The sequence below is a fragment of the Brachyhypopomus gauderio genome, chromosome 13 (genome assembly GCF_052324685.1).
Source record: "Brachyhypopomus gauderio isolate BG-103 chromosome 13, BGAUD_0.2, whole genome shotgun sequence".
NCBI classification, from domain to species: domain Eukaryota; kingdom Metazoa; phylum Chordata; class Actinopteri; order Gymnotiformes; family Hypopomidae; genus Brachyhypopomus; species Brachyhypopomus gauderio.
In genome coordinates, this window is record NC_135223.1 from 9,625,763 (window position 1) to 9,653,251 (window position 27,489).

At 43.3% G+C, this 27,489-nt stretch overlaps 3 protein-coding genes across 4 annotated transcripts in view; 2 read left to right on the forward strand and 1 right to left on the reverse strand.

Annotated features, from left to right (window-relative positions):
- The window catches only part of chn2 (chimerin 2), a 29,446-nt gene extending 18,304 nt beyond the window's left edge, over positions 1–11,142 (forward strand). For both annotated transcript variants that reach the window (XM_076970735.1, XM_076970736.1), the window contains 7 exons: positions 3,878–3,964; positions 6,291–6,375; positions 8,000–8,173; positions 8,847–8,924; positions 9,110–9,247; positions 9,447–9,552; positions 10,041–11,142. In XM_076970735.1, coding sequence (XP_076826850.1) covers positions 3,878–3,964; positions 6,291–6,375; positions 8,000–8,173; positions 8,847–8,924; positions 9,110–9,247; positions 9,447–9,552; positions 10,041–10,212 — 840 coding nt within the window. In that variant the 3' untranslated portion in view covers positions 10,213–11,142. The remainder of the gene's footprint in view (positions 1–3,877; positions 3,965–6,290; positions 6,376–7,999; positions 8,174–8,846; positions 8,925–9,109; positions 9,248–9,446; positions 9,553–10,040) is intronic.
- A 3,148-nt stretch (positions 11,143–14,290) lies between these two features.
- fkbp14 (FKBP prolyl isomerase 14) lies at positions 14,291–17,207 on the reverse strand. The gene is made up of 4 exons (XM_076970737.1): positions 16,856–17,207; positions 16,504–16,655; positions 14,990–15,117; positions 14,291–14,856 (listed from the first exon to the last, which is right to left on the reverse strand). The coding sequence occupies exons 1-4, from the start codon at positions 17,050–17,052 to the stop codon at positions 14,698–14,700; spliced, it is 636 nt and encodes a 211-aa protein (XP_076826852.1). The 5' UTR covers positions 17,053–17,207; the 3' UTR covers positions 14,291–14,697.
- Positions 17,208–17,431: 224 nt separating this feature from the next.
- plekha8 (pleckstrin homology domain containing, family A (phosphoinositide binding specific) member 8) lies at positions 17,432–26,149 on the forward strand. The gene is made up of 13 exons (XM_076970738.1): positions 17,432–17,599; positions 17,987–18,103; positions 18,199–18,354; positions 18,577–18,707; positions 19,096–19,272; positions 19,451–19,491; positions 19,636–19,751; positions 19,899–20,172; positions 21,096–21,181; positions 21,765–21,823; positions 22,448–22,649; positions 23,487–23,548; positions 23,655–26,149. Exons 1-13 carry the CDS (start codon positions 17,560–17,562, stop codon positions 23,850–23,852), a joined length of 1,659 nt encoding a protein of 552 aa, XP_076826853.1. The 5' UTR covers positions 17,432–17,559; the 3' UTR covers positions 23,853–26,149.
- The last annotated feature ends 1,340 nt before the right edge of the window (positions 26,150–27,489 follow it).

Here is a 27,489-nt window from a genome sequence, read left to right on the forward strand (position 1 = left end):
TGATCCTGTAAGGAATTGGTGTCAGAAACGACGACGACTGAGTGACGTTCAGCACAGCAATACTGAAAGTGACTGAATTTAGCGGCCCGGATGCTCCAGGTGCTCGTTCTCACGGGTCAACGCAGTGACGTTGCTGCCAAGTCAGAGCTTGCATGTAGTAAAACAATACAACTCGTCTGCACCTTCTGAGCTATGAGGAATGCAAATTAGATTCCTGCCTTCTGACGTGCAGGGAGGGGATGACAGGCATCTGTGGGATTGCTGTTGCCAAGCCTTTGATCTCCGCACACGGGGCACACGGGGCACACAGGGCACACGGGGCACACAGGGCACACGGGGCACGTCCTCCTGCCCAGAACTGAAAACATCCGTCCTGTTCCCTGCATCTTTCAGATAAAGAAGCCCTGGAGGAGGAAGCCAGTGTTGTGCGTGTATGCTAGGAGAGTCATAACAGAGGAGTATGCTAGCTGTCCTCGACGAGATAGGAACCACAGCACCTTTAGCATCTTCAGTAAGCACAACCCTGGATGTTTATTTACTTAATTTAGGACTTGAAGAAACAATGAAGGCAGACCATAAAGTACTCACACATCACAGAGCCCAGGTTTCATCCCAGCTGTTCTATGTGCAGCATGTGTGAGGAAGCCAGCAGTTTCTTTTCCTTTCCTGTCATAATATGATACTGGAACCAGTGGGGGCCAGTGGGGGCCCACACTGCATTGATTTTGTCTGGTAGGTTGGAAAGTGCTTCAGTAGGGTCCATGTTGAGCTGAGTGGCACACGAGTGGCAGCTGAGTGGCTACTGTACTACTGTCATGTGACACTATGGAGAGACCTACCGCACTACCACTTATCTAAAACTAAAGTGTGTGTGTGGGTGTGGTGGGTGGGGTGAAGGGTTCACTAAAAATGACATTCAGTGCTTGTTACACTTAAAGTAATTTATATATATATATATATATATATATATATATATATATATATATATATATATATATATATATATATGCCAACTTGAGTTATTACGAATCGGATGAAGTGTAGAGGTGTGCTTTAAGTTCAAGTAAGGATGCATTATATGCACTGAATGAAAGTCCATAAACAATTGCTGTCAATCCCCTCCGGTTTCCTGTAGTTCCACAGGAGCATATTAGTGGTGACACACCGGCTGAGGCCCTGATGTTCTGCACATGCTCACTCACGCTCTCTTATATATTCATATACTTTGAAAAAACTATTATTACCTTCATTGAACTTCCGTGTGGGTAATAGATAACACTAAAGTGTGGTTAGTCTCACTGCATGCTTGTGTGCATATATCAGAATATAATATTTTTAATACAGTAATGATAATTAGAGAAGTTTGTCCATAATCCATTGACTCAACCTACCTGTCCTGCCACCTTTAACATTCTCGAAGCACATCAAACATCATTTCTCATTTTGTGGTTGTAATAAGCTCATGTGTGCTGCCAGTCAAACTTCACCTAGAGGGCCATTCAGTGTGTATCTGTACCTCTGAATGTTCTCTGAGGAGGGTTTTCATGCACCACTGCTGGCATTTCTGCTACACAGTGTCTCTTTGCGTGAGGAGTCTTCCTGCGGTGTTTAGTTGTCCTGCGGTGTTTCGTTTTCGTATAATACTCTGATCTTTCACAGAACCATGCTACTGTTTCTGTTCTTTTTTATCTTTTCCGGAAGTATATTCAACTGTTGGGCTATAATCCAATTTTTGATTAACATATCGACATGATACATTAGTCTATATAGTCTGACTTTGGGAAATGAAAAATAAACCAAAAACAACAAAAGTTTTAAAGTATTCAATAAAAAAAAAAGGTTTTATTGTGCCAATATGCTTTAATTAGCTTTTCAATAAAAAAATACTCTTTTTTTTTAAACTTTCAGCCCTTTTCATAGGTCTATATTTTCAATAAACAATTATTATTTGTTAATACCCACAGACCGTTTATAAATACGTCTTTATACCGACTCCCTTTGAATGAATGTAGCCACTGTTTTTAAACGGTATAAAAGCATACTGCATGTTCCAGTTACATTTTAATATAAAACATAATGTTCTCTACATGTGTGTCAGTAAACAAACACTTGTGTATATTCTCCTTCATTCCAAGAAGCCCTGAGTTTCTTTTGTGGCTCAGCTGGGTTGTGAGTGTAGAATACACAGGGAGCCCTGGGAGAGAAACCAGCCCTCTGTGTTTATCTCTGTTGCTCCATTTATTCTCTCTGCCTTCTTTAGGAGACAACAAGCCATCTGCCTAGAGACAAAAAGTCCTGCTCTCATTCACACACACATACGTACACACACACACACACACACGCCGTGACACATGTCCTCCGCCCTCACGCCCTTCTTTGTAATGGCCTCGGTGTATGTGACTCCACCACGGTCGGAATGCACCGCGGCTGCACCCGCTGCTCCCCGTCGGCCCGCGGAGGTGCCGTGCTGACACGCGTCTCCGCCAGAATCACGGCGGGTGGCGGCCACCTGTTCTGACCCCTGGCAGCGGCGCTGGCCCGGCTGGGCCGACAGGGTCAACAGGAGCAGGAGCCCGCAGCCGGTCTAACCTCCTCGGTAAACAATGCGCTGCTCTTCAGCTGTGGCCGTGCGCTCTTAAGGGGGCGGGTCCGTTCTGAGCGGTTCCGGAGTCGCTCCGGGTGACCTCTGTGGGGAGACCTTTTGGCTTCTCGCGGGACCTTTTCATAGAGATGTGTGAGTGTGGGAGTTACGTTTGCACTGCACTCTTGTCACAAACTACAGATTTAAGATCCCTTGAATAGTTCCACTGTTTGCATGACTGCAAAGAGTCCCAGTAGGCAAAGGAGTTTTTGTTTATAAATAGACGCATTTGAACCACTGTTTTGTAAAATGTGCACATACTGTTTCTGCTCTTTTGCAGGACAGTGGTTGTGCAACCAGATTACTCTGGAGTGTTTTTCAAATAGAAGTCAAACAAGGGCAGATAATTTCAGATATAGTTCTTAAATCTGACTTACTTTATCAGCCAATCTACTAGACAAAGAGTTTCTTCAGGAGCTGTCAGTGAATGGAGTCCCTGGTCTCTTTATAAACATTGGTAGATATTTACACACAGCTTCATATGCTGGTGCTGGTCTTGGGGACTGCCATATGTACCACGAGAGCTGAAGCAAGGGTTTAAACAAGTGTGTATTACAACGTGAGGAGCGATTATAACAGTAATTTGGCCCTGTCATGAGGAGATCTGAGGTGGATGTGTGCTCAAAGCTTCTGTTTTGATAAACATGATGCTCTTCGTATATTAGAAAGGGCAGTGCAAGAAAGCAGCTTGTAACTGGTGTGTTGGTTTAAAGGATTTTAGTGCGGGACCACAAACCTCATCCCTCCACCCGAGTCCTTACGCAGGTCCAGCCACTGAGAGGTGCTGGGCCATATCAGGCGACACTAACGCCCCTGCCCTGCCCTCTTCTGCCCCTCCTCTCCCCTCCCTCAGCTCCTGCCCTTCTTCAGCACAGCTGAATGAGTCCCACTGTGTGGAGCGCTCTCCGGTCCTGCCCCCAGGACAGCCCCTGACCCCCTCCCCTGTCTGGGGCATCCCACCCTGCCCGGCCCCCTCACAGTCGACGGGGAACCGCGACAGCCACCGTCGCCGTGTCTCCCTGTCCGACAGCCACCGCCGTCGCCCGCCACGCTTCCCCGGAGGAGATGCAGGGCCCTGGCTATACTGCCGGGCCGGCGGGGAGCCAGCTGGCCCCTCTGGGGCCGAAGCGTCAGGGCCGTAAACGTCAGGATCTGCTGGCCCTGGCTCTGGGGGCCAGGCTGGGCACCACTGGTGCGCTGCTCTGGAAGCCTCTAAAGCTCTTGACTTGTCCACAGATCTCCATGTCTCCACTGGGCAGACGCAGCACGCTGAAGGACGGAGCCGAGAAGCACTGCAGCTACCACAAAGTCCATAACTTCAAGGTGAGCACCGATCGCACCGTAGCTGCAAGCACCTTGTTTTGCAGAGGGTACTGCAGATCTCAGCCTAGAACATTATACTTCAGTGTCATGATTAGTATAATAGTATATTGTAAGATGTCATGCATTAGATGCACAAATGTATCACGTATTGTATAACAAAGCTCTTAATCTATTGTAATCAACGCACTCTTAATACCTGGAAGAGTAAGTAGATCACGATGCTACTAACACCAAGGTCATGGGGTCAGTTCCCACCAGGTGCGTGTGCCATCACCCTGACCAGTACGTGTCTGCCAAACACCATAAATGTAACCTGACAGCAGCATAGATGAGTAGGACCAAGGGGCTCTATACTAACAACCCCCTCTCTACCCACCCCATACTGCGAAGGATTCATAAATCACTGGAATCTCCAGCAGAGCAAAGGGAGATGCATTCTGCTCAGTCACCCCTGTCATTCGAGCCGGGCAGAAACCGTGAAGCGCTCAGACGTGCCGAGCTCTTTTCTTATTGTGCCTCTCGCCAGTGAGCAGGGATTATCACGCACTATAGATGCGGATTATGGCATACCGTTCCTGACACACCCTCCTGCTGTGCGCACTCCGCTTCTCTTTTGGCAATAATGAGAAGGAGTGTCACTAATTGTTGTCATGAGACATGGCTCCTTAGAAAATGACTGCAGTGTGTTCCTTGAACTGGAGGTCGGTGTCCTGAGAGGTGTCGGGCCCGAGCAGGCGTCGGGCCGGTGGTCGCACGCGTGGTCTTCCTCAGAACCGGAAGCGGATGCTCGCTCTCCTGTTGCGTTGCGCTCAAATTTGGCTTTCATATATCAGAAATATGGTTTCCCTTATCTGACGTATAGTATGTTGACTTTGTCCAGACTATGCTTGTGAATGCATGAATTGTCTCATAATCTGATTTTGTCCAGATAGTTTACTCTCTACATCTGGGTGGTGATCTTATAATCCTGCCCATTCATTTTCAATGGGTGGTCAGATCTGATTAGAAGATGAGACTATAGGACTATAGAAGAGGAATCTGTCAGAAAAAAAAAACATCTGCCTGATTATTTAAATCTCTCTTACACAAAGTTCGAAATTTGACCTCATTTCACCTTTTGTCATTTGCTTGTATAGCATTAGAACTAAACCTTGTTGTCTTGCGCGCACACACACACACACACACACACACACACACACACACACACACACACACACACACACACAGAGTTCAGTGTTACATAAATCTGTGCCCACAGCTCTGAGCTTTAAATAGCTTTATGCCGGTCTCACTCACATTTTAACCTGCTGCAGCTGAATAAAGAAGCAGCTATGTATGATGTATGATGCTTTCAGTCATATATTTAATCAATACTGTGGCATGTGGTCATGCCTTGGCCACGGTGAACCTGAAGAACTGTAGGAGGAAGTGTCTGAAGTAGGGCATCCCTGAATATAATCCAGACGACCGATGAGGAAGAAGTTCTGCTCCCGTCACAGAACAGGAATTTAGTGCAGCCTTATTAAAGCCGAACCCGCGCTGTAAAAGATGGTGACGGCGTCGGCTGGAAAACGCTGTGCTATATGTAGCTTCAAGAACAGTCAGTACAGTTAACCAGGTCTACAGCTCTCTTCCACTCATTTTCTTGGCCAACATATGTCATTAAGTAAAAGGGCTGTGAGAAACACTGTTCTCTAAGTCTGAAAACTGCTCCAGGTTCTGGAGACTTCTGTCAACTGTAACGATGTACAGGGGTACAAATTGGCACGCAACTGATGTTTGGTGTCTGCTACATAGTCTAGAGTTGGACTATTGAGAGATGAACAACTACAGAGGGTTTTATAAACTTTGTAGAGAACCTGACATTTGAGGTGGAGGTAGAGATACCCTAGGCTGCTTTTTCCTCCGTATATAAAAACCTGACAAATGAATTGTTAATCAAACTGGGCATTAATAAAGGAGCCAATAGATCCCCAGCTATAATCTATAATAGAATGCCTGCCACAGTTAATGTTCATGCACTTATTAATTTTAATATAAACTGAAATATCCTTATCTTGACTAAATTAATCAGAATGCTGTGAGTTTGCTTAGTGTCTTTGGTTCTGTGAGATCAGGTTGGCGCAGTGTAGGCTCTGCTGCTCAGGGGCCATGTTGATGTTCTCAGCTGTAATTCACTCTTTGACCTTTTTGTTTGTGTCAAATTTGATTGCCTTGTGTGTGTGTGTGTGTGTGTGTGTGTGTGTGTGTGTGTGAGAGAGAGAGAGAGAGAGAGAGAGAGAGAGAGAGAGAGAGAACCTTCTCATCTGTGCTCTCTGCCGTGCAGGTCCACACCTTCAGAGGGCCACACTGGTGTGAATACTGTGCCAACTTCATGTGGGGCCTGATTGCCCAGGGCGTACGCTGCTCAGGTACCCACCTCCTCTCGTATACCCTGCTGCACGACTCTTCCATTCTCTGGATCATCTCCGTCATTTCAAAGTGAATCACTGATATTGAAATGCAGGATGAGGAAACAAAAAGCTTTTCTTCTGCAGAGACTATGACAGCTCGGCTGTAGACCTGTGCTAGTTCACTCTGTTACTGGGCTGACCCCTCCCAGGCAGTTGAAAGCACTAAGAAGGCCATTGCAATGCGGGTATATGGCATTCCTGACTGACACCTGGTCCACACCTGCTTCTCTCCTGTGTGTTGGCAACTATTTATAGTGGCATGTGCTCTGCTAGGGAAGCTTGAGATAGACACACCCATGTAACACCAGGACAAGCAAAGACTGTATCAGAGTTCAGCAAAAACTTTGGCTTTTCACCAAAGCTGGCTTTAATGTACACACAAACACACACATCCACTCGGCCACCACCAACCATGAGAAATGTCTTCCACTTCGATGAACGTTTAAAGGGCTTTTACACATGAACCTGTTTTGGATGCACTGTGTACGTAAACAATGAACAATGGCGAGTCTGATTTATTGTTTCCAGGCGATCTCACTTGGTTTTGCAATGTTTTCCCACGTTTGTTTACATATACACGTTCTGCAGCTATTTTTTTTTTTCTCTTTGATTGTCAGGTTTGTTCAGTAAGATGTTCCTGACTTTGGCTTCGTCTCTGACGTTTGTGTTTCCATTACTCAAAATTCAAGGGGTTAAAACTGAGGGACAGTTTGGAGCAGGAACCTCCCCTATAATCATGCTCTCACGCTTGCAGGAGTTTGTGTTAATAAGAAATAACTTGGGTTCTTTAACACACGAGAGACTAAGAGAGCCTGAACAGTCACAAGTCTTTATTATTTTCCATGGTTCTAACCGTAACTCTGACCTTTATCACCCACACAAGAGCTGCTGTTGTTGGCATCAGGGCCCCGAGCTAATCTTGGTGTCATCAGTCACGCTGTGCTAACAGCAGCCCCAAATCTGAGCGGAGGGCCACAGAGAACATTTCTTTCACTCTTTTCTTTCTCCTTTCTCCTCCCCAAAGACAGCACGGTGAGGGGAGACTTCAGGCGGGCTAGCGCTACAGTAAAAATGGCAGGGAACAAGATTGATGGGCAGACGGGGAGACAGCAGATAGACAGATGGGCAGAGAGAGAGAGAGAGAGAGAGAGAGAGAGAGAGAGAGAGATACGACTCTGTGGTCGGCTCACTAGTGTTTCACATGGCACACAGTCAACAACACACCCACAATAAGATCAAAGTGAGGCGCAAACTAGCTCACACCCACCCAAGCAAGCACACTTGTATGTCCTGAAGCAACTCTGCAGCCGCAAGTGTCACTCAGTGTCGCGCACTGTGAGAAACGAGTACACACACACACACAAATGCCCTTTGACATCCATTTCCACACTCCCATTTGACGTCCAGCTTAAATGAGCTAGCAAGCGGTGACTCACCTGCTTCTGACACACAGGCATACATGTGCTCACGCACACACACACACAGACACACACACCTACTACATACGTCCAAAAGAAGTTATGTCACTTCCTGTGGCAGTGTGCGTGTCTGACTGACCTCTTGACTTCTGGCCCGTCCTCAGACTGCGGACTGAATGTGCACAAGCAGTGCTCCAAGCTGGTGCCCAGCGACTGCCAGCCGGACCTGCGGCGAATCAAGAAGGTGTTCAGCTGTGACCTCACTACACTGGTCAAGGCCCACAACACATTGCGTCCCATGGTCCTGGACATGTGCGTCAGAGAGATAGAGCAACGTGGTATGTCCGCTTGTCCTGACAGGCTACCTCTCCTTTGTCTGCTTTCTCACGTTTGAAGAACGCAGCACTCGTGAGACCCTCCCCCACTGCAGAGGGCCTGGATACCTGCTCGGGGAATTCTGTTTTTCACCGTTTCATTACGGTAGTGCTCCTGTTGTGCCTTATGGGAAAGAAAGAGGCTAAACGTATCAGCCATTGCACTACTAGAGGTAGAAAGGTATCATGGCTGATGTGGAATCATTACCTTGAATACCTGTATTGTTTAATATTAACATTCATTTTCAGCAAGTTGGTTTTTAATGCTCTGGGCAGGATGGCAGATTGCCTGATAGATTAGATTTCAATCTGAATGGTTCATCCAGGAGTCAAAACCCTAGAAAGCTCATCCGCATGTCCATACATAAACCTCAAAATGTAGATCCTTTAAAATCCTTCCCACTCAGTCACATTTGAATAAAAAAAAACAAGTGAATTTTTATCATTCAAATATTTATCTAACTGTTTTCTTTTTTGACTTTGCAGCATCTCTGTTGTGATGAGCATCAGTCTTAGGCTATGGTTAGGGGTTAGGGGTTAGGGGTTAGGGGTTAGGGGTGCAGTATGGGGCGAGCCTTCTCCTGTCCTCACCAGTATTACTGCTGATCAGTAATGCTGATGTCTTCACTGTGCTCAGGCCTCAGGTCAGAAGGCCTGTACAGGGTGTCTGGCTTCACTGAGCACATAGAAGAGGTGAGGCTGGCTTTCGACAGAGGTACGTTAACACAAACTAAACGAAACCACAACCTCGCAAATTTGTACGTGAACGTGTACAAATTACATCGTCAAACTAGTTCCTCAGTATACCACATGAATAGTAACCACATTTCTTCTACGTTTTAGCTAAGCGCTAAGATGTTCATTATGTGATTTACAGGTAATGGTTATTTTCTTCCATAGATGGGGATAAGACCGATATCAGTGCCAATGCCTACCCAGACATCAACACCATTACTGGAGCCCTGAAACTCTATCTGCGGGATCTACCTATTCCAGTCATCACCTATGATGTCTACTCGAAATTCATACTGGCAGCCAGTAAGATACTTCATATACCATTTTAAAAAAAGAATAAACATTGATTCTGTGCCATGTAATGTGATCATAGTCATCTAAAGCGCAGCTGTTTGGAGGACTTCTTGACCTTTTGAACATTCAGAACCACCTGCACAACTTTCAGCGGAAGTTGTGTAAGTCTCCGCCGTGTGTAAGTCTCAGGCAGCGTGCTCTTGTGCAGAAATGGCCGACCCGGACTCCAGGCTGGAAGCCGTCCACGATGGCCTGCTCCAGCTGCCCCCAGCTCACTACGAGACACTCCGTTACCTTATCTCCCACCTGAAGAGGTGAGCTCCACCATCTGCTCCTGGGTCCTGTCCTCCTCCTCCTCCTCATGGTGTTCAGGGAGCTATCGGTCTGTTGCGTGACACTACAGCGAGAGCAGATGAACTTCACGTTCCTCAGATTCGCCGCACAAATGTTCGAGCAAATGATCTGTATAGTTCTACACCCATGTGCCCCGACTTTGCAGTGGCGTGTATATGCATGTCAGCTTTATTAAGGAGAACACCTTTAGGCTGGCCTTTTGATGTGCACTAGACTGCCTAACTCGGTCCCCCACATTTTCAAGGATATTTGGCTCTTTTCTCATTTCTGAAACATTGTGGGTCTTGACATGCGTGACCACTGAAACCCCAGGCGTATTATTATTCAGTAATAACTCCAGTACCTCCAATGTGAAAGGTATGCACTTTGAAGAGCGAGGAATGACCGTCTGGAACCACATGCGGTTCATTACCAGGTAACATAGTGTTTCTCTTGCATTTTGCATCAGGGTCACCATGTTTGAGAAGGACAACCTCATGAACGCAGAGAACCTGGGAATCGTCTTTGGGCCAACACTGATGCAACCTCCAGACCAGGACACTCTCACAAGCCTCAGCTGTATGCGGCTCCAGAAGCTCATTGTCCAGCTGTTGATTGAGCATGAAGATATCCTGTTTTAACCTCTTAAAACTGTAAACCTGTCCAACTTAGAATATTACTGCTGAAGATCTACATGTGCAGGTTCCAAATGTCCTCAGTAATCAGTGCCATTCATGAGACTGGAAGAACCACTTTCTTGAGTGCTTCACATAACCTGGAGATATTGCATACATTAATTGGCTGATAAATAGGTTACAAATCACCAATGAGAGTACATTTTTATATCAGCACACAGAGCACTACTGTGAACCTGGTTCATTTTATTTGAGTTACTTCCAATCTTGAATAAATACGAATGCTATTTTTATGCATATCATGCATAATTTTTTTAATTTATTCGTAATGTGGTCTCATGCAGAACAGTCCATGAGATTAATAATGTAAAAACAACTAAAAAATGGTTTGTATGTTAGAAATGGCAGAGTGTTCCTTAACAGAGTAAAATATACCGTTGTACAGGATCATGGTCAGAGTGTTGCACTGGCAACTATTTAAGGGTTCAGTATGATTTAAAAAGCTATTCCTTTGTATCGTGGTTGGTATGTACAGATATATGTGCACCTTTGTAATGTGTTCCACAGTAACACCCAAGATGAAGCACTTTTTTTCCTTTTGTGAAGAGTGTAAATATTTTGAGCTATAATGTTTGTGCCTATTGTTAATAACAAAACAATCCCCAACACTAAACATCATTAAATAAATATTTCCTAGCACGTCATGCATTCCTGGGAAGGTGCTGATACAGGGAGTTCTGACCATTCTTTATGTTCAGGCCTTTCACTAAAGAATTAATCATCCCCAGTCCTGTTGCTTTCATGTCTGTTGTCTGTTGAAGTTGTTTCTGACATGAGACCTTTCTACAAATTGTTTTATTACAAATATTTTCTGTGAAGAATATAATTATGATTGTAATTTATGAAATTCTGATGTATTAAATGATGTAAACATGGTTTAATGATTTATAAGTTATCATTTTCTTTAATGCGTGCGGTGTCCATGTTCTCAGAAAAAAAAGAAGTTTCTAACTAAATCGTTAAATAGACTCTACAGTGATGAAAAGCCGGCCCTGGACATACTGGAGCAAATGACCACAGTTTTCTAACCATATGTCTCTAACATCATGTGTCCAGAATGTGGATCATTTTTTACATTAATTAGCACTTCTAGGTTCAGCCTCAGAATCATGTACCCTTCTTCTACAAACGAAGGTGTTCAGCGGTTTCATGTCGCTTGACTGGATCAATTCAACAAGCGTGCCTGCAGGTGACTTTTTTTTTTGCCAGCTGACAGGTGAAAAGCAATAAAACCCTAAACCAGTTTTCTGAGGACAGGGGGAAGAGCTCCAGGAGTCAGAAGACCAATGAAAACGAGTGGGAGGTCATACAGACACTCAAAGGTGTGTGGGTCGAAAGTAAACTATAAACTCTCTGCTTGTCAAAGCTTGTTATGTCACAGATATAGACAAGGTGAACCGGTGTCCTGAGGTTCATTAGAATGGCTTTAAGGGCATTGACACTACTCTGTTGATGCCCATTTTCTCCAAAGGTAGCCTAAAAACTTGTTTTTAAACTCGGGGGAAAACACCAGATGCTGCTGTAAGCTTTAAGTGAACCCTGACATTACTGCAACAGTCCCCATATAATTTGTGGCTTTGGTAAGTACTTTTAATCAGTTTCAATATTGTGCGTTTCTCATTGCAGTCTGTATAATTTTTCACATGAACTCTAATTATTCTAATTTATGTTAAAGGTGATTTAAACACTTCAAGGATGGCAGAAATATATCCCTGGTGGAAGTCCTTCGCCGGGTTGAAGAAAAGCAAAATTCTTAAGGAATCTGTTGTTCAGCAAGATGCCGAAAATGAAGCCAAACCTGTGGATAACCCGTCCGTAAAACAAGGCACAGAAAACAAAACCTCCAGACTGAAAAGTGAGAATACTTATGATGATTCGCAGTTAGAGCCGGTCTTCAACGAAAACACCTGTCGGCGGAACATGAGAGTTTCGCGTTCGGGGCGCTTCAAGGAGAAGCGGCGAGTGCGGGCGGCGCTGCCGGTGAACGGCAACTTTTACGACAGCTCGGCTGCCAAGTAGCGACGGTACCGCTGAGGTTCACCCGAAGGCCGGAAGCCCGAGGATGACTTCGGAGGTTTCACTTGCAGAAAACTACAATGAGAAAACTGGCTAAGCTACCTTGCACCTGTCGCGAGTCTGAGTAGGCCAAGCAGTGGATTCAGAGGCACTTATATTTCTTTTACGAAGTTTTGACAGATATGACATGGACTGTACTGAGACAGGCCACCCACAGCTGTAGTTAATGTGTGGCTATCAACACTCATGGTCATGGTCAACTTTCAATAGTCCGCTTATTTATTATCTTAAGGGAATTGTAACACTTTAAATATGTTTTGAATGAAGGATAATTACAGTATATGTGTTCATGTATAGGCTGTGTGACCAGATTTGGGTTGTATGCAATTTAAATCGTTTATTAGCATGAAATGATACAGTTCACAGCAGTAAACATGAACACGGCACTTCCAATAGTAATGTAGGCCATCTATAAAGACCTCCTAGTTCCAAGTTTTGTTTTTATTTCTTGGATATAGCACAAAAAGTGTAGTTCTGAAGAGCTTTGCATTAATGTAACTTGTTTTTTATAAGATTTTCAACACAAGTAGAATTCTCTTTTCTTGTAAAATGAACACATACGTCTACAGAATTCTATTTTGATTCTTTATTATCATAGTAATGATTAAAATGCACTTTTGCTTACAAAGTGACAGTATAAAGTTTCTTGCAGAAATCCCTGACATCATTCTCCTGAAATCATATTCCTGTCATATAATCAGATTCATGGCCAGCATTGATTCTGGTGCCCATGGTTATGTGACAGTAGAACTTTCTCCAGTAAAGAGGTGCCACTCTTCACTGTTATAAAACGTTGACATGTTATGAAACAGTGTTTGTTATGGTCAGTGGAATTGTTGTAGGCTAGTCAATCCTGATGTACACGTAGAACATAACCCTACTAATGTTTCACCATTTTCTTGTTTAGATGGGTGGGAACCCAAACAAGGCATTGCAAAATGTAATGTTTAAATGTAATGATGTGTCTGCATTTTTTATATCAGAGCTGTATAAATTAGGGTTGACTGCCTTTTACCCACTTTTACGTGAAGTCCATAATTAAAAAGATAAATACTCTCGTAAATATGTCACAGTCAATTTTAAAGAGGATTTAGACTGTCAGAACTTGTCACCCATGTTCAATTCTGAAATCAAGCTAAGATCAATATGATTACAATCAGATGTTTTAGTCTAGTAAACACACAAGTACACCAAATAAAAAGAGAACATCATGTCAGGTTTCATAAGAACCGTTCCATCATATAATTATTTGGTATAAACCCTTTGCAATTTGAAGGTCTTTTAGGGCTGGATAATAGTTTAATTGTTTTCACAGTACTGGTCTTTACAATACTGATGTCACAGAAAGTTCATAACAGTAGATGCACTGTTGGCATTTTGAAGAATTAAGGCACTGAAGTGATCTAAAACAACATTTTGATCAAAGGAGTCTATTAAACATCACATTCTGTATACTTTTAATATTCCAAAAGGCAATAACTATCACAATATTAAACAACAGTATATTTGTATTAAAATAAAAACTGTTAAACAAAATCTTTTCCCAAGTTTTCTCTTCCAGCTGTTTGGCACTCTTGTGCACATCATTTCACTGCTCCTCTAACAATTGGTCCAATCTTCTAAGCTAAGAGCGCCACCTGCTGGTCATTTCTACTACTTAAATTATCCATCCTGCGTGGCTGGTCAGCATTTGAACCACACTTCATAGTGTACATTAATATCAAAACTTTTTTCTTAACTTTAGGAAAATGGCAATTCAGTTTTGAAAAATAAGTCAGACAAATTGTCTAAAAAGTCACTGCAAAAATCAGACCTATATCTGAATATCTCATATGCTTCATCAGCATTCATTCAACAGGCACTGTAAATACCAAAAGAACATAAGTCGTGCACGCACTTCTCCTCAGTGCTTGGATGTGAGTCATATGGCTGATCTTAGCAGTTCAACAACAACAAAAGTATATTGTATATTTCAAAAGGGAGCACATGAGGTTGGATCATCCCTGAGAATATTAAAATGACTGCAGACATAACCACATAATTGCTCACTAATACTTTTTCAGATCATTAGTAGCAACTTATCTCCCCCTCCCAAACACATTATATTGTACTGGGGGTGGTGGGAGGTACAAAACTGGGTCTAGTGAAGCATGTTCAAATTCAGAAAGTAAAAGATCTCCGCAGGATCTAGTTTCAACAGCCTGGATATGCAAATTAGTTCAAGCTGATACACAATAATGGAGTTCATGTTTTGTTTCTGATTCAGAACATGCGCTTCTCTGACTCAGTCCTCTGGCTGTGTTTAGGATCAAGTCTTCATGATCATTAATCAGGGGCAATATTCATGAAGGGTTTCTATAGTTCATCATGTTTATATGTAAATTCCCGGGCAGATATAAAGCCATCCTCATCTTCATCCTCTTTCTGAAAAATGTCGTCCACCATGACTTCATGATGGGTATCATTGGCAGGGTATCCATGTTTTTCAAACTCCTTACGTAGGTATTCCTTCACCTGAAAGACATTTTTTAAGATTACATCCAGTGCATTTTGACGTAATGTACTCATATCTTTGTATTGTTGAGGTCTGTTCACTGAAATCAAAGACCCGAACAAAGACAAGTCTACATATTTTGGTCTTACACACCTCGGATTTGGAGAGCTTCCAGTCATCATTGAGGTCCATTTCCTGGAAGGACTCATGTGACCTTGGGCCATTCCTGATCTCCATGACCTCGATCTCAAAGATTAAAACGCTCTCTGGTGGGATGACCCCTGAACGCAGGACACAGGCACATGTGTATCAGAAAAGTTGCAATTCTCTACAATTGCATCGCCAACTGTAATCTTTTCTTAGTACCTTTTAATATGGAATACATACTTTGTGAATTACATTTAACAGCATTACATTTACAGCGTTAAGCAGGTGCTCTTATCCAGAGTGACTTATAAAACTACCGTCTTCCACTCAGAATGTGTCCTAGCCAGTACAGTAGGTTAAGAGTTCAAGATATAATTGAACTAGAATACTGCTGAAATCTAAGAGTCAGTGCAGATACCTAGAAGTGCAGAATAAGCATGATCTACGTGTCAGATAATTGATCAACCAATCCCAGACTAGTGCTGGGCAATTCATCGAAAATACATAAAAACTGACCTAATAACCTTAAAATAATTTTTAGGTTAATTTTGTCCATGTCCGTTATAAATATATGTTAATGCTTAGCCCAATGTTCATGTACATTAAAATATTCTACTGCATGTGTAGTGCATGACTCCGCTCCGTCACAATATGAAAATATCCAAGCATTAATAGTTTTTAATTAATTGTTTCTGAAATGAATTAATGGAATTAATTAAATGTCAGTGTGAACTATAAGGGCAAAAATTTGTACCAAACAGTAAACAATACCAAATAGTAAATGATAGAACCTTCAGTTACTCAACAGTAGTATGAATTTCCAAAGGTGCAAAATCAATAGTCATTTAAATATTCCATAAATAGATGCCTTCAGTCTGCGTTTGAAGACTGCAAAGGTGTTTGCTGTCCAGACAGACAGTGGAAGGTCATTCCAACCTCCAGGAGCCAGGATAGTCACAATGCTTGTCTTCAAAGAGACTTGAGGCATGGAGTATCAAACCAGGCTACACTTGATGTTTTGAAGTATTCTGTCTTTCCATTTCTGGTTTGGTAGGTGAACATCAGGTTTCTGATGTAGTCAGCTACACAACACAGGTGAGAATACAGTAGTGAAGCGATGTATGAACTTTAGAAGACTTGAGGATTAGTCATGGTGCTGCAGCCTGGATCAGCTATAGAGGAAGACCAGCAAGTAGCAAGTTGCAGTATCCTAGCTCTGTGAATGACAAGAGAGTGCACCAGCATCTGGGTAGCTTCCTGTGAGAAAGGGCTGAATCCTTCATGCTACAAAGGAGAAACCTTCATGACCAAGTCAGGTTTGAAACACGGGTTGAGGACAAATTGCTGTGCTAACTTATATGACCAGGCTATGAACAACTTCAGAAGGCTACACCAGGGAGTTCTCAGAAGAAACAGTGAGGTCATTAGGAGGATTGGAAGTTACCTGGGATGTACAGAAGGTTGGTAACGCATGAGAAAATGACAAAGTCGAACAAGAAGTGCACTGAGCAAGCACCCACCTTTTCCCTCTTTGCCGTATGCCAGAGTGGGGGGAATGGTGAGCTTCCTCTTCTCCCCAGCACACATGTTCTGGAGACCCTTGTCCCAACCCTTTATCACCTCTCGGATCCCCAGTGTGAACCACACCGGATTCTTATCACCATGATGACGGCTTGCAAGAGCAGAAAATAAATTAATTTGATAGGGGTGCGACTGAGGGTTTGAAATTATGTCAACAAAAATGCATTCAATTATCACAAAAAACAACTTGGTTCAACTAATGAAGTTGAAGTGATGCGGATGAAAGCCAGAACTGTGCAGTGATTAAACATGCATTAGACTACAGTTACTCGTCATTCAGCACCATGTTACCTGGAATGAAACAGGGTGCCGTTACTCTCCAGAAATCCCTCGTAATGTACGAGAAGCATGTCCCCGTATTTTGATTTTCGATGACATAGGAAAGGTTTGTACAAAACTTCAATTTTCACCTCCGGCTCCGGAAGTTTTGCTCCATGAACACATAAAATTAATGCTGTGACCAAGTACACCCACAGCTCCAATATCATTTTAAATATAAAAAATAATGATCGGCTGCTTGTAACTGCAAAAGGGGTATTTCTGCACAAATATATGGTTTTTAAAAAAGTAACCTGAGTCTGGACCAAACCCGCTGACTACGTGGCATGCGCGTCTTTCCAAAGGATCTATTCAATCCCAAATATCGTCCCGTGTGAAAAAAATCTAAACACTCTGCTTGACTGCTATTGGTAGAATTAACTAAAAGACCCGCCTTAGAACTGAACGGTGTCTGTTCATTGGAGATTATTTAGACGGGTTTACGGACGGATTCCAATCAGAACAGCTCGAGGAGAACTTCCACATGACCTCATACAAATGGGCGGTGCCTTGCGTGATCACGTGATAGCGTGGAACGGTATTCTCGTACAATATGCGCTCATTGTTGCCGCGGTGTCAAATTATAGATGAGGCTTCAAACTAACGACTTTCGTGTTCAAGCGTTCAAGTGTTTTTAAACGAGCTAAAAGTGATGAGCCGTCAGGAGAGGAGCTGCCATGGAAGGAGTTCTTTATAAATGGACCAACTATATAAGCGGTACGAAGTTTACGTTTAACTAATGCCAGAATGTCAAGTAAGTTGTTTTTTGGGGAGTTGAAGAGTCTAACTGTGCTAGCTAACCCAGCTAGCCGGGCTGGGCTGTGTTTTCTGGGCGCTCCAGCTAGCTGAGGCGGGCTAACCTAGGTAGCTTCTGGCTAGGCAGCTAGCTGTGGAGCTATCGGTAAATTTTGGGAGATTTGGGAATCATTTGTGCGGTATGTTAGAGGGACTAAAGTAGCAGCTATTTGCTGGTTGTGTTGGGTAGCTGTCCACAGAGCTGGCGTTCGAGCTAACATAAGTTAGCTAACGTTAACCAGCTAACTACATGAACCTGGGGGTGACCGACACGTCAAATACCAGAAATGTCATTGACATTCCCTCTAGGCTGGCAGCCCCGCTGGTTTGTGTTGGCTGGTGGGACTCTCTCATATTATGACTCTCAAGAAGATGCGTGGAAAGGATGCAAAGGCAGCATCAAGATGTCCGTGTGCGAGATACAGGGTAATATAAAACACACAATCACATTCTGTAGTGGTCAGTGGGAGTTTGTTGCAGTACATGTTGTTGATCTTGGTTTTATGTTCCTCCTGTTTCAGTGCACCCCTCAGATTTCACGAGAGTTGATCTGACAATACCAGGGGAACAATACTTCTACCTCAGGGCGATCAATGCAGCAGAGAGACAGAAATGGCTGGTGGCCTTAGGAACAGCAAAAGCCTGCCTGACAGACAACCGGACAAAGAGAGAGAAGGGTAAGAGATACACGTCCTAAATCTCAATCTCTCTCTCTCTCTCTCTCTCTCTCTCTCTCTCTCTCTCTCTCTCTCTCTCTCTCTCTATGTAACCCTCTTTGAAGTGAATTCTTACAAATAGTGTACATCATAGAAGTATAATGAGCTATATATGTTTTTGACTGTATGTATTAAGGCATATTTTTGTCTTATTTTATCTACATTGTACCTCTTTCTACTCAGAGCTCCAGGAGAACACAGAGGCACTGAAAACCAAGATGTGTGAGCTGAGACTTTACTGTGACCTCCTTCTGGAGCAGGTGACCAAACTCAAGGAGGGTCCCCTGGGTGAGGGGGCCACTCCCTCTGGAGAGGTGAGTAGGTGCCTGTCTCCTGGTTCACTCCTCTTGGGCATATTGATGGGTTGACCTGACTTCTGTTGAGGTGCCCTGACGGGAAGCAGCATCTGCCATCAATACCCTAGCAGTCTTTAGTCAGTCAGATTGCTGCCTGATACGGTCAAATAATATTTTCTGATGCATGTAGGTTTACTCCTCAGTACTGTATAAAACACAGCTGTACTCACAAGTTGTACTTCAAGCCATTTGTCACAAGTCTACAAAACCCACAAGGAAGAATTCCTTAATCAGCACCAGCTTTTACAAAATGTCTGGCATTTGCTATTATTCAGACGTATAAAACCGCCTCTGCATTTCCAAATGTGTCATGAAAATGGCCCATTGTCTTCTGTATGACGCGTAGGTAGGCGATGACACGGGAAGCTTGGTGAAGACCACTTGCACCACCTTCCTGAAGACACTGGAGGAGTGCATGCAGATAGCAGGGCGGACATTCAGCTCAGACCTGCTGAGCTACGGCGTGCCCGGATCCCACAGCCCTCCTGGGTCTCCTGCCCTCACTGCTGTTAAACCTCAAAAGGTGCTTCTGAAGAACTAAATCAAGCTCTTGCTTGGTGAAATGTTACGTCATATTTAATATGGTGAAAAAAATAATGAAATCTCGTATCATGCTCTGCTTGAATGATTTCTGACTGCATAGATATAAATAGTTTACTGAGAGTGTAATGTTTTAACATGCCTGTTTTGATATCCTGCAGATCAAGTCTCTTAATCAAACAAGTCCCCATCCAGAAGAAAAGTGAGTCAAAGGAGCATTCTTCATGTACATCCTTTTTGGGTCAATATATTTATATTGTTCCTGAGCTTTATGGTTTAAATGCCCATGGTGGGCAGTTGGAACAGGGTTTACTCTCTCACTCTTTATGTTGAATTTATTGTACAGACAGAAGTCTCCAGTCAACAGCTCAGCTAGTGTCTCAGCACAGAGGAGTGTAGAGTGTGGACCAGGGGGACAAACCTCTTCACCTCCCCCACACCACACAGTTGCACCTCCAACAGGTACTCAAACACACTCAAAAACACATGTGCTCAAATGAACATTGTACACCCTCTGAGTCCAGTGTCCTACTGTATATATTCTAGTTGAGGAAGAGGAAGAGCTGGTAAGCCAGTACTCTTCATCTCATGCAGTCCTCATGTTTTCAGGGAGCAGGCTAATGGGGCAGGAGAGCAGGGACCCTGCGGAGGCTCAGGCTGCTCTTCATCCTGGCCTGCAGGCTCCTCCCGAGAATGAGCACGCCACCGCAGAGACAGAAAGGGACGTGTGCCCTGAGAAACCACGAGAAGTCGAGGAGTCGAGCCGAGAGCGGCGAGTCGGTGATCAAAACGAGGCCGACCCGGAAGCGAATGAACTTGAATCACAGGGTAAACAGGAAGAAGAAGAGCAGGTGGAAACTTTCTTCAGTAGTATGAGCCACAGGTATGCGGAGCCTCTGCTATGAGACAGAGGTCAGAAACCTTTTGATCTGTTATCTTATGCAGATTCAGGACCAAATAACATATCAAGTACTACACACCTCTTCCCACTAGTACTAGTAGGTAGCATTCTCCTTGGGATGGTGTACTTATTTAAGAGTATGTAGCAGAATTATAATTCCGTTACTGAGCTGTTAAATAAATACTAACAAAATGTGTAGGTTTTACGCAAAAGGGTAGGTTTTAAGAAATACAGATGAACATGGAAGTTCTGAACATGGGGTCTTACTGTAATCTGAAAATGTCTCTAACAGAAACCAAAATATTACAGTAATTCTGGAGTAATGTTTGGAGGACATCTTGTGAATGATTAGGTGTTTATGTTAGTGTGTTTTCTCTCACACTGAAAGCGAGGCCCTGCCTGTGATAATGGGTTTGTAGAGCCTTTTTGTTACCCTTTCTCTTCCCATCGCCCTTGTGCAATAAAACGATCAGCACACTGTAAGAGTAATATACCATCAGACTTTTCATGGTGGTACGAGTGAGGTTTAATGTATCAAGGAATCAATATGCAATTCATACTGTGAAACATTTACCAAAGCAATATATAAAAAATACCTTTCCAGTATTCCATTACATTTTGAATAATGTAGTCAAGTGCAGTGAGAATCCATTAGCAAATTCCGCAGAGAGGTTTCTCATGAACCAGCTGTCGGCTACACATTTTGGTGCACATTCTTGGGTATTCCTTGGATTTCTTTGCATGTTCTTTTTCTTAAGTTTGCCTGAGTTCCTGAATTTGGTTTGGTTCGAGTGTATTCTTTTGGTTGTCATTGGTGTTTGTGTTCATCAAATAAATGTGTTCTTCTGGAGTGTGCTGCAATGATTCTGTGTGGTTCTGAATGTCTGTGGTTTTCCCTTTTGTAGATTTAGTGATATAAGACTGGAAGACGACAATGGTATCCCCACACGGGCCTTTTTGGACTCTTGCTATGCTATAGTACCAGTATTAGGTAGGCCAGTCTCTCCTTTCACTCTCCACACTGACCATTTGCCTGTCAGTCTCTCTCTCTGCTCCCTTGCTTTCTCCTTTTCACCCTGCACCTGCTTTTCTCCTCACTGTCAGCCACCTTTTCCTTTTTTTCTGTTCTTTTGGATTCCCCTCTTCACATCATCACTCCTGCCTTTACACCCCCTCCCCCAATTTGCTGTGGAGTCCTGCTCGACGTCTCCTTTCGTGTCCCGGAGGTTGTGTCATAAGTAGGTACGGACAGGGTGACTGCTGGCGACAAAATGCTTGTGTTGCTTTCGCTGCTGGACGCTGGTGCATTTACGCTGGTGCTTTTACGCCGAACGAATAGACAGTAGAGGGCAGTTTCTGACCTGTCGTAAGCTAAACACGCTCACGTCAGAGAAAAAGCACCCGGGACCTTTCAGGCTTGAGCTGTTCCTTTCGCCTCGGTCATCACCGGGTCCTTTTCCGACCCACGGGGTCCAGCTGTGGGAATTTCATCAGCCTGCTAGCTGATCCCATACACAGGCCTCTAACTATGCGAAATACTCAACTGCACAGTGACGCTGGCTTTTTCTCCTCAGACAAACTGGGACCAACTGTCTTCGCTCCGGTTAAAATAGATTTTGTGGGCAACATTAAGGTGAGTGGGACATCCGTTAAATATCCAAAATGTAAAAGGAGGTTTCACTATTTTTACTTCAAAAGGGCATTGCTTTAATCACAGAACACCGTCATATAACATATTACATATAAAGCTTACATATCCGCCATGTAAGCTTTACCTGAAGTCCTTTTTTTTTTTTTTATTTAGGTTTTATTGTGAAACGAAGCTCATATTTTATGACCACAGACTAATCTCCGTGTAAGGGTTTAAAAGTAGCCAAGAATCTGAAGAAAGGCGCCATAACGTCTCGTGTTTCTAGTGATGTGGCTTGTACTTGTTCACAGGGTCAATAGCTTCTGATGACAGTAATTTGTCCTAAAACTCCCAGAAGCTTAAATACATATAAAATCAGTACATGGAGTCCAAGATGGGTTTAAATCATCTGTGATGTATAAGTCCAAAATTATCCATATCTCTTTACATTTCTATTACATTACTGTAGTGCAAAGAATGATTGATTCATTAACATTATTATATGTATTGTATATTTTTGTACATACTATAACACATTGTTACCTATAACTTCAAATGACCATTCATTTAGGCCATATCAGCTGTGAAGGGCCCTGAATCTAGAAAGATCTTTGGTTCCTTCCTCAGAAAGTCCAGCAGAAGCTGCTGTCTGAGCCGGACACTTTCCCCACCCTTCAGAGCATCGTTCTGCACGAGGTGGAGGGGAAGGTGGCGCACGTGAGGAACTCCGCCACAGAGGCGCTGCTTTGGCTCAAACGAGGGCTGAAGTTCCTCAAGGAGTTCCTGGCTGAGCTGGACGGCGGCGAGCAGGACATCCATTCTGCTCTGAGTGAGTGGTTTGGGGGGGGGTGTGTGGACGGCCAATATGGTGGTGGCTGGGGGACGTTGTGGATAAACACCTGGAGCCCTGTCACTGCCTCAGATGTTCTTGCCCAAGATCGGTTGAATTTTTCGGTTGAATGACTTTACGCTTCCTTCTGCTTGTACGAGAGCTGGTTTTGTTGATCACAGTGTCACAAAGGAATTCATGTAGGTCTTCTTTGGCCTTATACCTCAAACTCCACAATGGACGTACTCATTGTTTAGTTAAGATTCTGAAAAGAATTATATTTTTAGATGGAAATATGGAATCATGTGCATTGTCTTTTTGAAGCCACAGCAGTAGGTTTTGTACTAAGTTTGAATCTCAGCAATTAAATAACGTTTAGACTGCACGTTCTGGTGATGTTAAAGACTTGGTCTTCCTGTTGCTACCACTATCCCTGCGGTGTGATGTGTTGAAATGGACCAAGCCATTTTGAAAGTTCAGGAAACATAAACACTGCTTTAGTCTTTGGCAGTAATGGTGTCAGATTGGAACCCGAGACCATCTCTGGTCTAACCAACCAGGACCAGAAGCACCTGAATATTTTGCCATTTATCAGAGCCTGAGAGATGAAAACAAGTCCTGACAATGCAGTGGAGACAGTATAATAGAATGGGGTAATTGAGCTTGGCCTGCCAGGCAGTGTATGTACAGGAAGAAGATTCACATACACACTCGGTGTATCTCATTTCATCTATATAAAGCATCCTTATCGGATTCAGTAGTGTGTGGTGTGCAGTTCCCATTGCGGCACTGCAATCTTAAACCAAGATGGCTCAAACATGGTTCTTCCTGTTCCAGACAGCGCCTATGGAATGACACTACGGCAGTATCACGGATGGGTTGTGCGGGGAGTCTTTGCTGTGAGTATTGAAAACGTGACCCATTTTTCCACACGCACAACCACAAAACACGCCCATCGACCTCCCTCCTGCCTCCCCCCACAACGACGTGTGCTCGGTCTCACAGCTGGCTCTGAGGGCCGCGCCCTCTTACGGGGGCTTCATGGCGGCGCTGGTGTCCCACGAGGGCGATGAGCTCAAGGAGGGGTTCTCCGTCAGCATGCACAGGGACCTGGGAGTCTACCTGCCCGCCATGGAGAAGCAGCTCTGCATCCTGGACGACCTGTACGAGGAGTACGGCCTGGAGTCGGACGAGGTGGTGTGAGTCGCCCGCCGAAGCAAGCACAGGCCGAAGCCAGACGGGGCTCTCTCCATTCAGGCGTTCTCTCGGGGTGGGCGGGGCTGCGGAGGGGGTGACGGCCCGGTTAGGGGACGGTATACGCTGCTGCTGCAGGGGCCTGGTCCGTACGAGCAGTGCAAGCCGTGCTGGAGCGCCGGGCTTGTGCAGATAGCTATAGTGCTCTGGCCCCGTGCACTTAAGACACGTGGCTGCCTAAGCTTAATGGTGTCAGAGGGGTGAAGAACGCTCTGTCCTGTAGGCTGTGAAGGTGGTTTCTGGGAACAGATCATTGCATTTAACCTCTATGGTGGTTTAGTTTGGAGATTAGTGGCTTTATTCCTTTTTATACATCTGTGCCCATAGATAATCTACAATGCCATTTTTAATGATTCAGTGTTAGATTTTTTTGCAAACACATCCACACCTGCGGTGGTTATAGGAATACCAGTATCATACTGGGTAGTTTATATATATGCAAGCCACAGGTTTTCTATTTGTGGTCTGCATGTAAAAGTTTACCTTCGGTGATGATGCCCTTGTTATTTTCTCTTACAATATCTTATTTCCTTTGGTACCTTGAACAAATAACCACAACTACACAATATAGTGTATATATATATATATAGTATATAGATGAGCACAAAGGAAGCATTATATAGCAGTCATCTAAAAGTACTCATATGTACCTAAGGAAAAAAATTAGGTTGTCACACCTGTCATCTGTTATTGTAAAAATACTTTATCTTTAGCACATTTTTTCTGATTTTCTTATTTTATTAAAATTGTAAAGTATATATTTCCTAACAACTATTTGTTAAATTATTGAGACGTGTAAGAACTCTGAGTAGGTTGTATTCTAATTGTACAATGTTTACTTGTTAATATAACCTAATGATCAGTACTGACTGCATGTGATATTGCATGGGTTTGTTCATTTATTTTTTTGGTCTACTGAGTTAAAATTACCCAGACTGAAGTAACGTGTTGATTAGTAATATACTGGCTAACTCTGCATTATAGTTTCCACGAGACATGAAGGCCAGCTGTACAAAGCCAGTTTCAGGCTATGTCTGCCTACTTTTAAGACTCCTTAAGGGATTTGCAGTCTCCATCAGAGTCCCCTTGTTGAAGAAATATAATAGTGATCCATTTAGATTTTGTACTTAATGTTTGTGACTTTTACCTCATGAAATGGAATTCCATTAACGCCCATTAACTCGGTGGCTGAGGTTTGAGGTGCTCCTGTTCCCCTATTCTGCCTCACAGGCTATCCTGACTTTTACAGTCTGGTGTTTGCTGGAGTCCACACATCTCTGGCGTCCCCAATAATAACCCTAACAAATAATTGTCACTTTTTTTTTTAACATGTTGACTTTTTAAACTCATTAAACATGTCTGTAAATTCTGAAGTCCAATGAATATGCCCCACCTGAGTGGATTATGGCTTACTGTAAGAGGTATGGTGGCCTTTGAGTTACAGCTGTGGAACAGGTGCTCCTAAAGTGTGAGCTAGGCCCGTTGTTTACTTGGTTAGGTGTTGGTATCTTCTAGGTGAGGGATGTAGATGTTCACGTCCAGACTGGAGTCTACATGGTGCCATGGCCAGCTTCTTTCTGACTGATGAGCTCGTAACCAGGGCCGAGCAGATCTGATTTTGAGTAGATCATTCTCCAGACAGCCGTTGCGTGGTCGTCATAGTGGCATGGTGGCGGACACGAGTGGATCGGCCTCGGCTGTGGTGATGGATCTTTTGCACGTATTAACGTAATAAATGTAAGTAGTCGTGCCAGTCACGACCCTGTGGTCAGAAACTGGAGAAAGACTAGAACAAACATGGCACGGGCTACAGCGTGTACCAGGGGTTTCTGAAAGATACATTGCTGTTGATGTAGAAACGTATTTGGTTAAACAGTGCTTGTTGTTCATGTAAAAATGTAGATCAAAGCACATTCTTGTAGTATGGCACAATGACTGTGAATAAAGATCAGTGACCACGGAAGAGTGGCCTTCAATCTTTAGATTATTTCTTTAAGTAAAGGACAAATCAGAAAACTCCAAGTTCACATTAAACAAATGTAATGTAGCATATGTGAATTCCTTCAGGTCTCTTGTTTTTACCGCATTGCCAACATCATACTTACAATCTCACTCTTCCTGGCACACCACGGATGCTAAATTCATTTTATTGTCTATTATCAAACACCATGTTTGCATATGCAGTGTGTTCATATGCAACACTGAAGTGTCATTTTCATCAGACTGTATTAAAAATTAAAAACATGCATATTGTGTGTGTGTGTGCCTTCGTCACTATTAATAAAAAAAATAATCACATCTAAACACTACAATTATGACTTATTCAGATCTGTCCCACTGTCACCATGACGATCAACCTTTCAGTATGTCTGCATGCAGTTGCCTGGACACGCAGCAAAAACAAAGAGGGTCATTGTCCTCAATAATGGAGTCCAAGAATAGAAAGATTGAATTTTCATAGGGGAAAGAAAGAGGTTGAGCGGTGGAAAGAAGCAACTGTTGCCCTGTGCACCTGGAGTTGAGATTATCACTTCTCCCTGATCACAATCGCACAGAGGCTGCGGATGCACCTCTGACTAAATCCAGTGGCGTGAATGACTGGGGTGAACCTGTTTCCTTCGTTAAGGTCTTAAACGCAGCTCTACCAGGACTAAATTTACCATAGTTGTAAGACTAAAATAGTGTGGACTTCACTGTCGAGATGAATGTGACCACATTGCATTCCATACACAGTGGAAACACTTTTACTATGTGACTGTAATCTTCTGTGCTAGAAGGGTCGTGTGTTCATCTGTGACAGTTTGGAAACATTGCAGAGAATGAGCTGATGGGGTTGTGGTAGAAACAAACAGGCTCTATAATAATCAAAATCAACACATTGATTCTTCCAGATCAATTTAACTTATCTGGATAAGTCACTTACTAAATATTCTAGTAACATGTCTGGACCATCACATACTGAAGTGGCAGACCTTGTAGAGAACTGTGTAGTGTATAACATGTAATGTTGAGTAAAATCGATTCGATCAGGTATTGTTCAGTGAATGCTCCATGACGTCATATTATATTGTGACGTTAATTAGTCTAATAAAGGCACCTATGTCTTGAATTAGGGCAGACCAGATCTTGCAATGATACCAACTTGACAGCAAAAACAAACTCAGAAAAACGACATTCTCATAGTTCATAATTCATATTTTTAGCCATCGTATTGGAGCATAAACATAGTAGATTTGAAACAAAGCCAGAAAGCCTAATGGACCAAGAAGGTTTTCTGGACAGGTGGCGAAAGGGTCCCTATCCAAGCATACAGTGCTGCCTGAAAGTTTGTGAACTCCTTGAGTAGTTTAGATTTTTCTGTTATTTTACCATGATTCTCTTATTTTCTCACTACATTTTGTATATGAAATGTCAGGGTTATGTTCATCAATTCCATTTACTTGTTTTGTGTTTTTGTTTAATGTATGAGTTCAGTTGCCAGCAGACTACATGAAACATGGAATCAGAGCATGTGCAGAAATAAATCAACCACAGCTGCACTGGTGAAGTCAATTAGGTAAAAGACTCACATGTGAGTGCTCAAGTA

Bases quoted from the DNA above. Each gene is read 5' to 3' on its own strand.
- fkbp14 (XM_076970737.1), bottom strand. From the start codon at position 17,052: ATGATATTGGAGCTGTGGGTGTACTTGGTCACAGCATTAATTTTATGT. The intron at 16,656-16,855 runs GTAACATGGTGC...TGCTCTTGCAAG, and splicing joins GGCACCCTGTTTCATTCCAG to CCGTCATCATGGTGATAAGA. The intron at 15,118-16,503 runs GTGGGTGCTTGC...TCCTGCGTTCAG, and splicing joins ATACGGCAAAGAGGGAAAAG to GGGTCATCCCACCAGAGAGC.
- plekha8 (XM_076970738.1), top strand. From the start codon at position 17,560: ATGGAAGGAGTTCTTTATAAATGGACCAACTATATAAGCG. The intron at 21,824-22,447 runs GTGAGTGGGACA...TTCCTTCCTCAG, and splicing joins ATTTTGTGGGCAACATTAAG to AAAGTCCAGCAGAAGCTGCT. The intron at 23,549-23,654 runs GTGAGTATTGAA...TCGGTCTCACAG, and splicing joins TTGTGCGGGGAGTCTTTGCT to CTGGCTCTGAGGGCCGCGCC.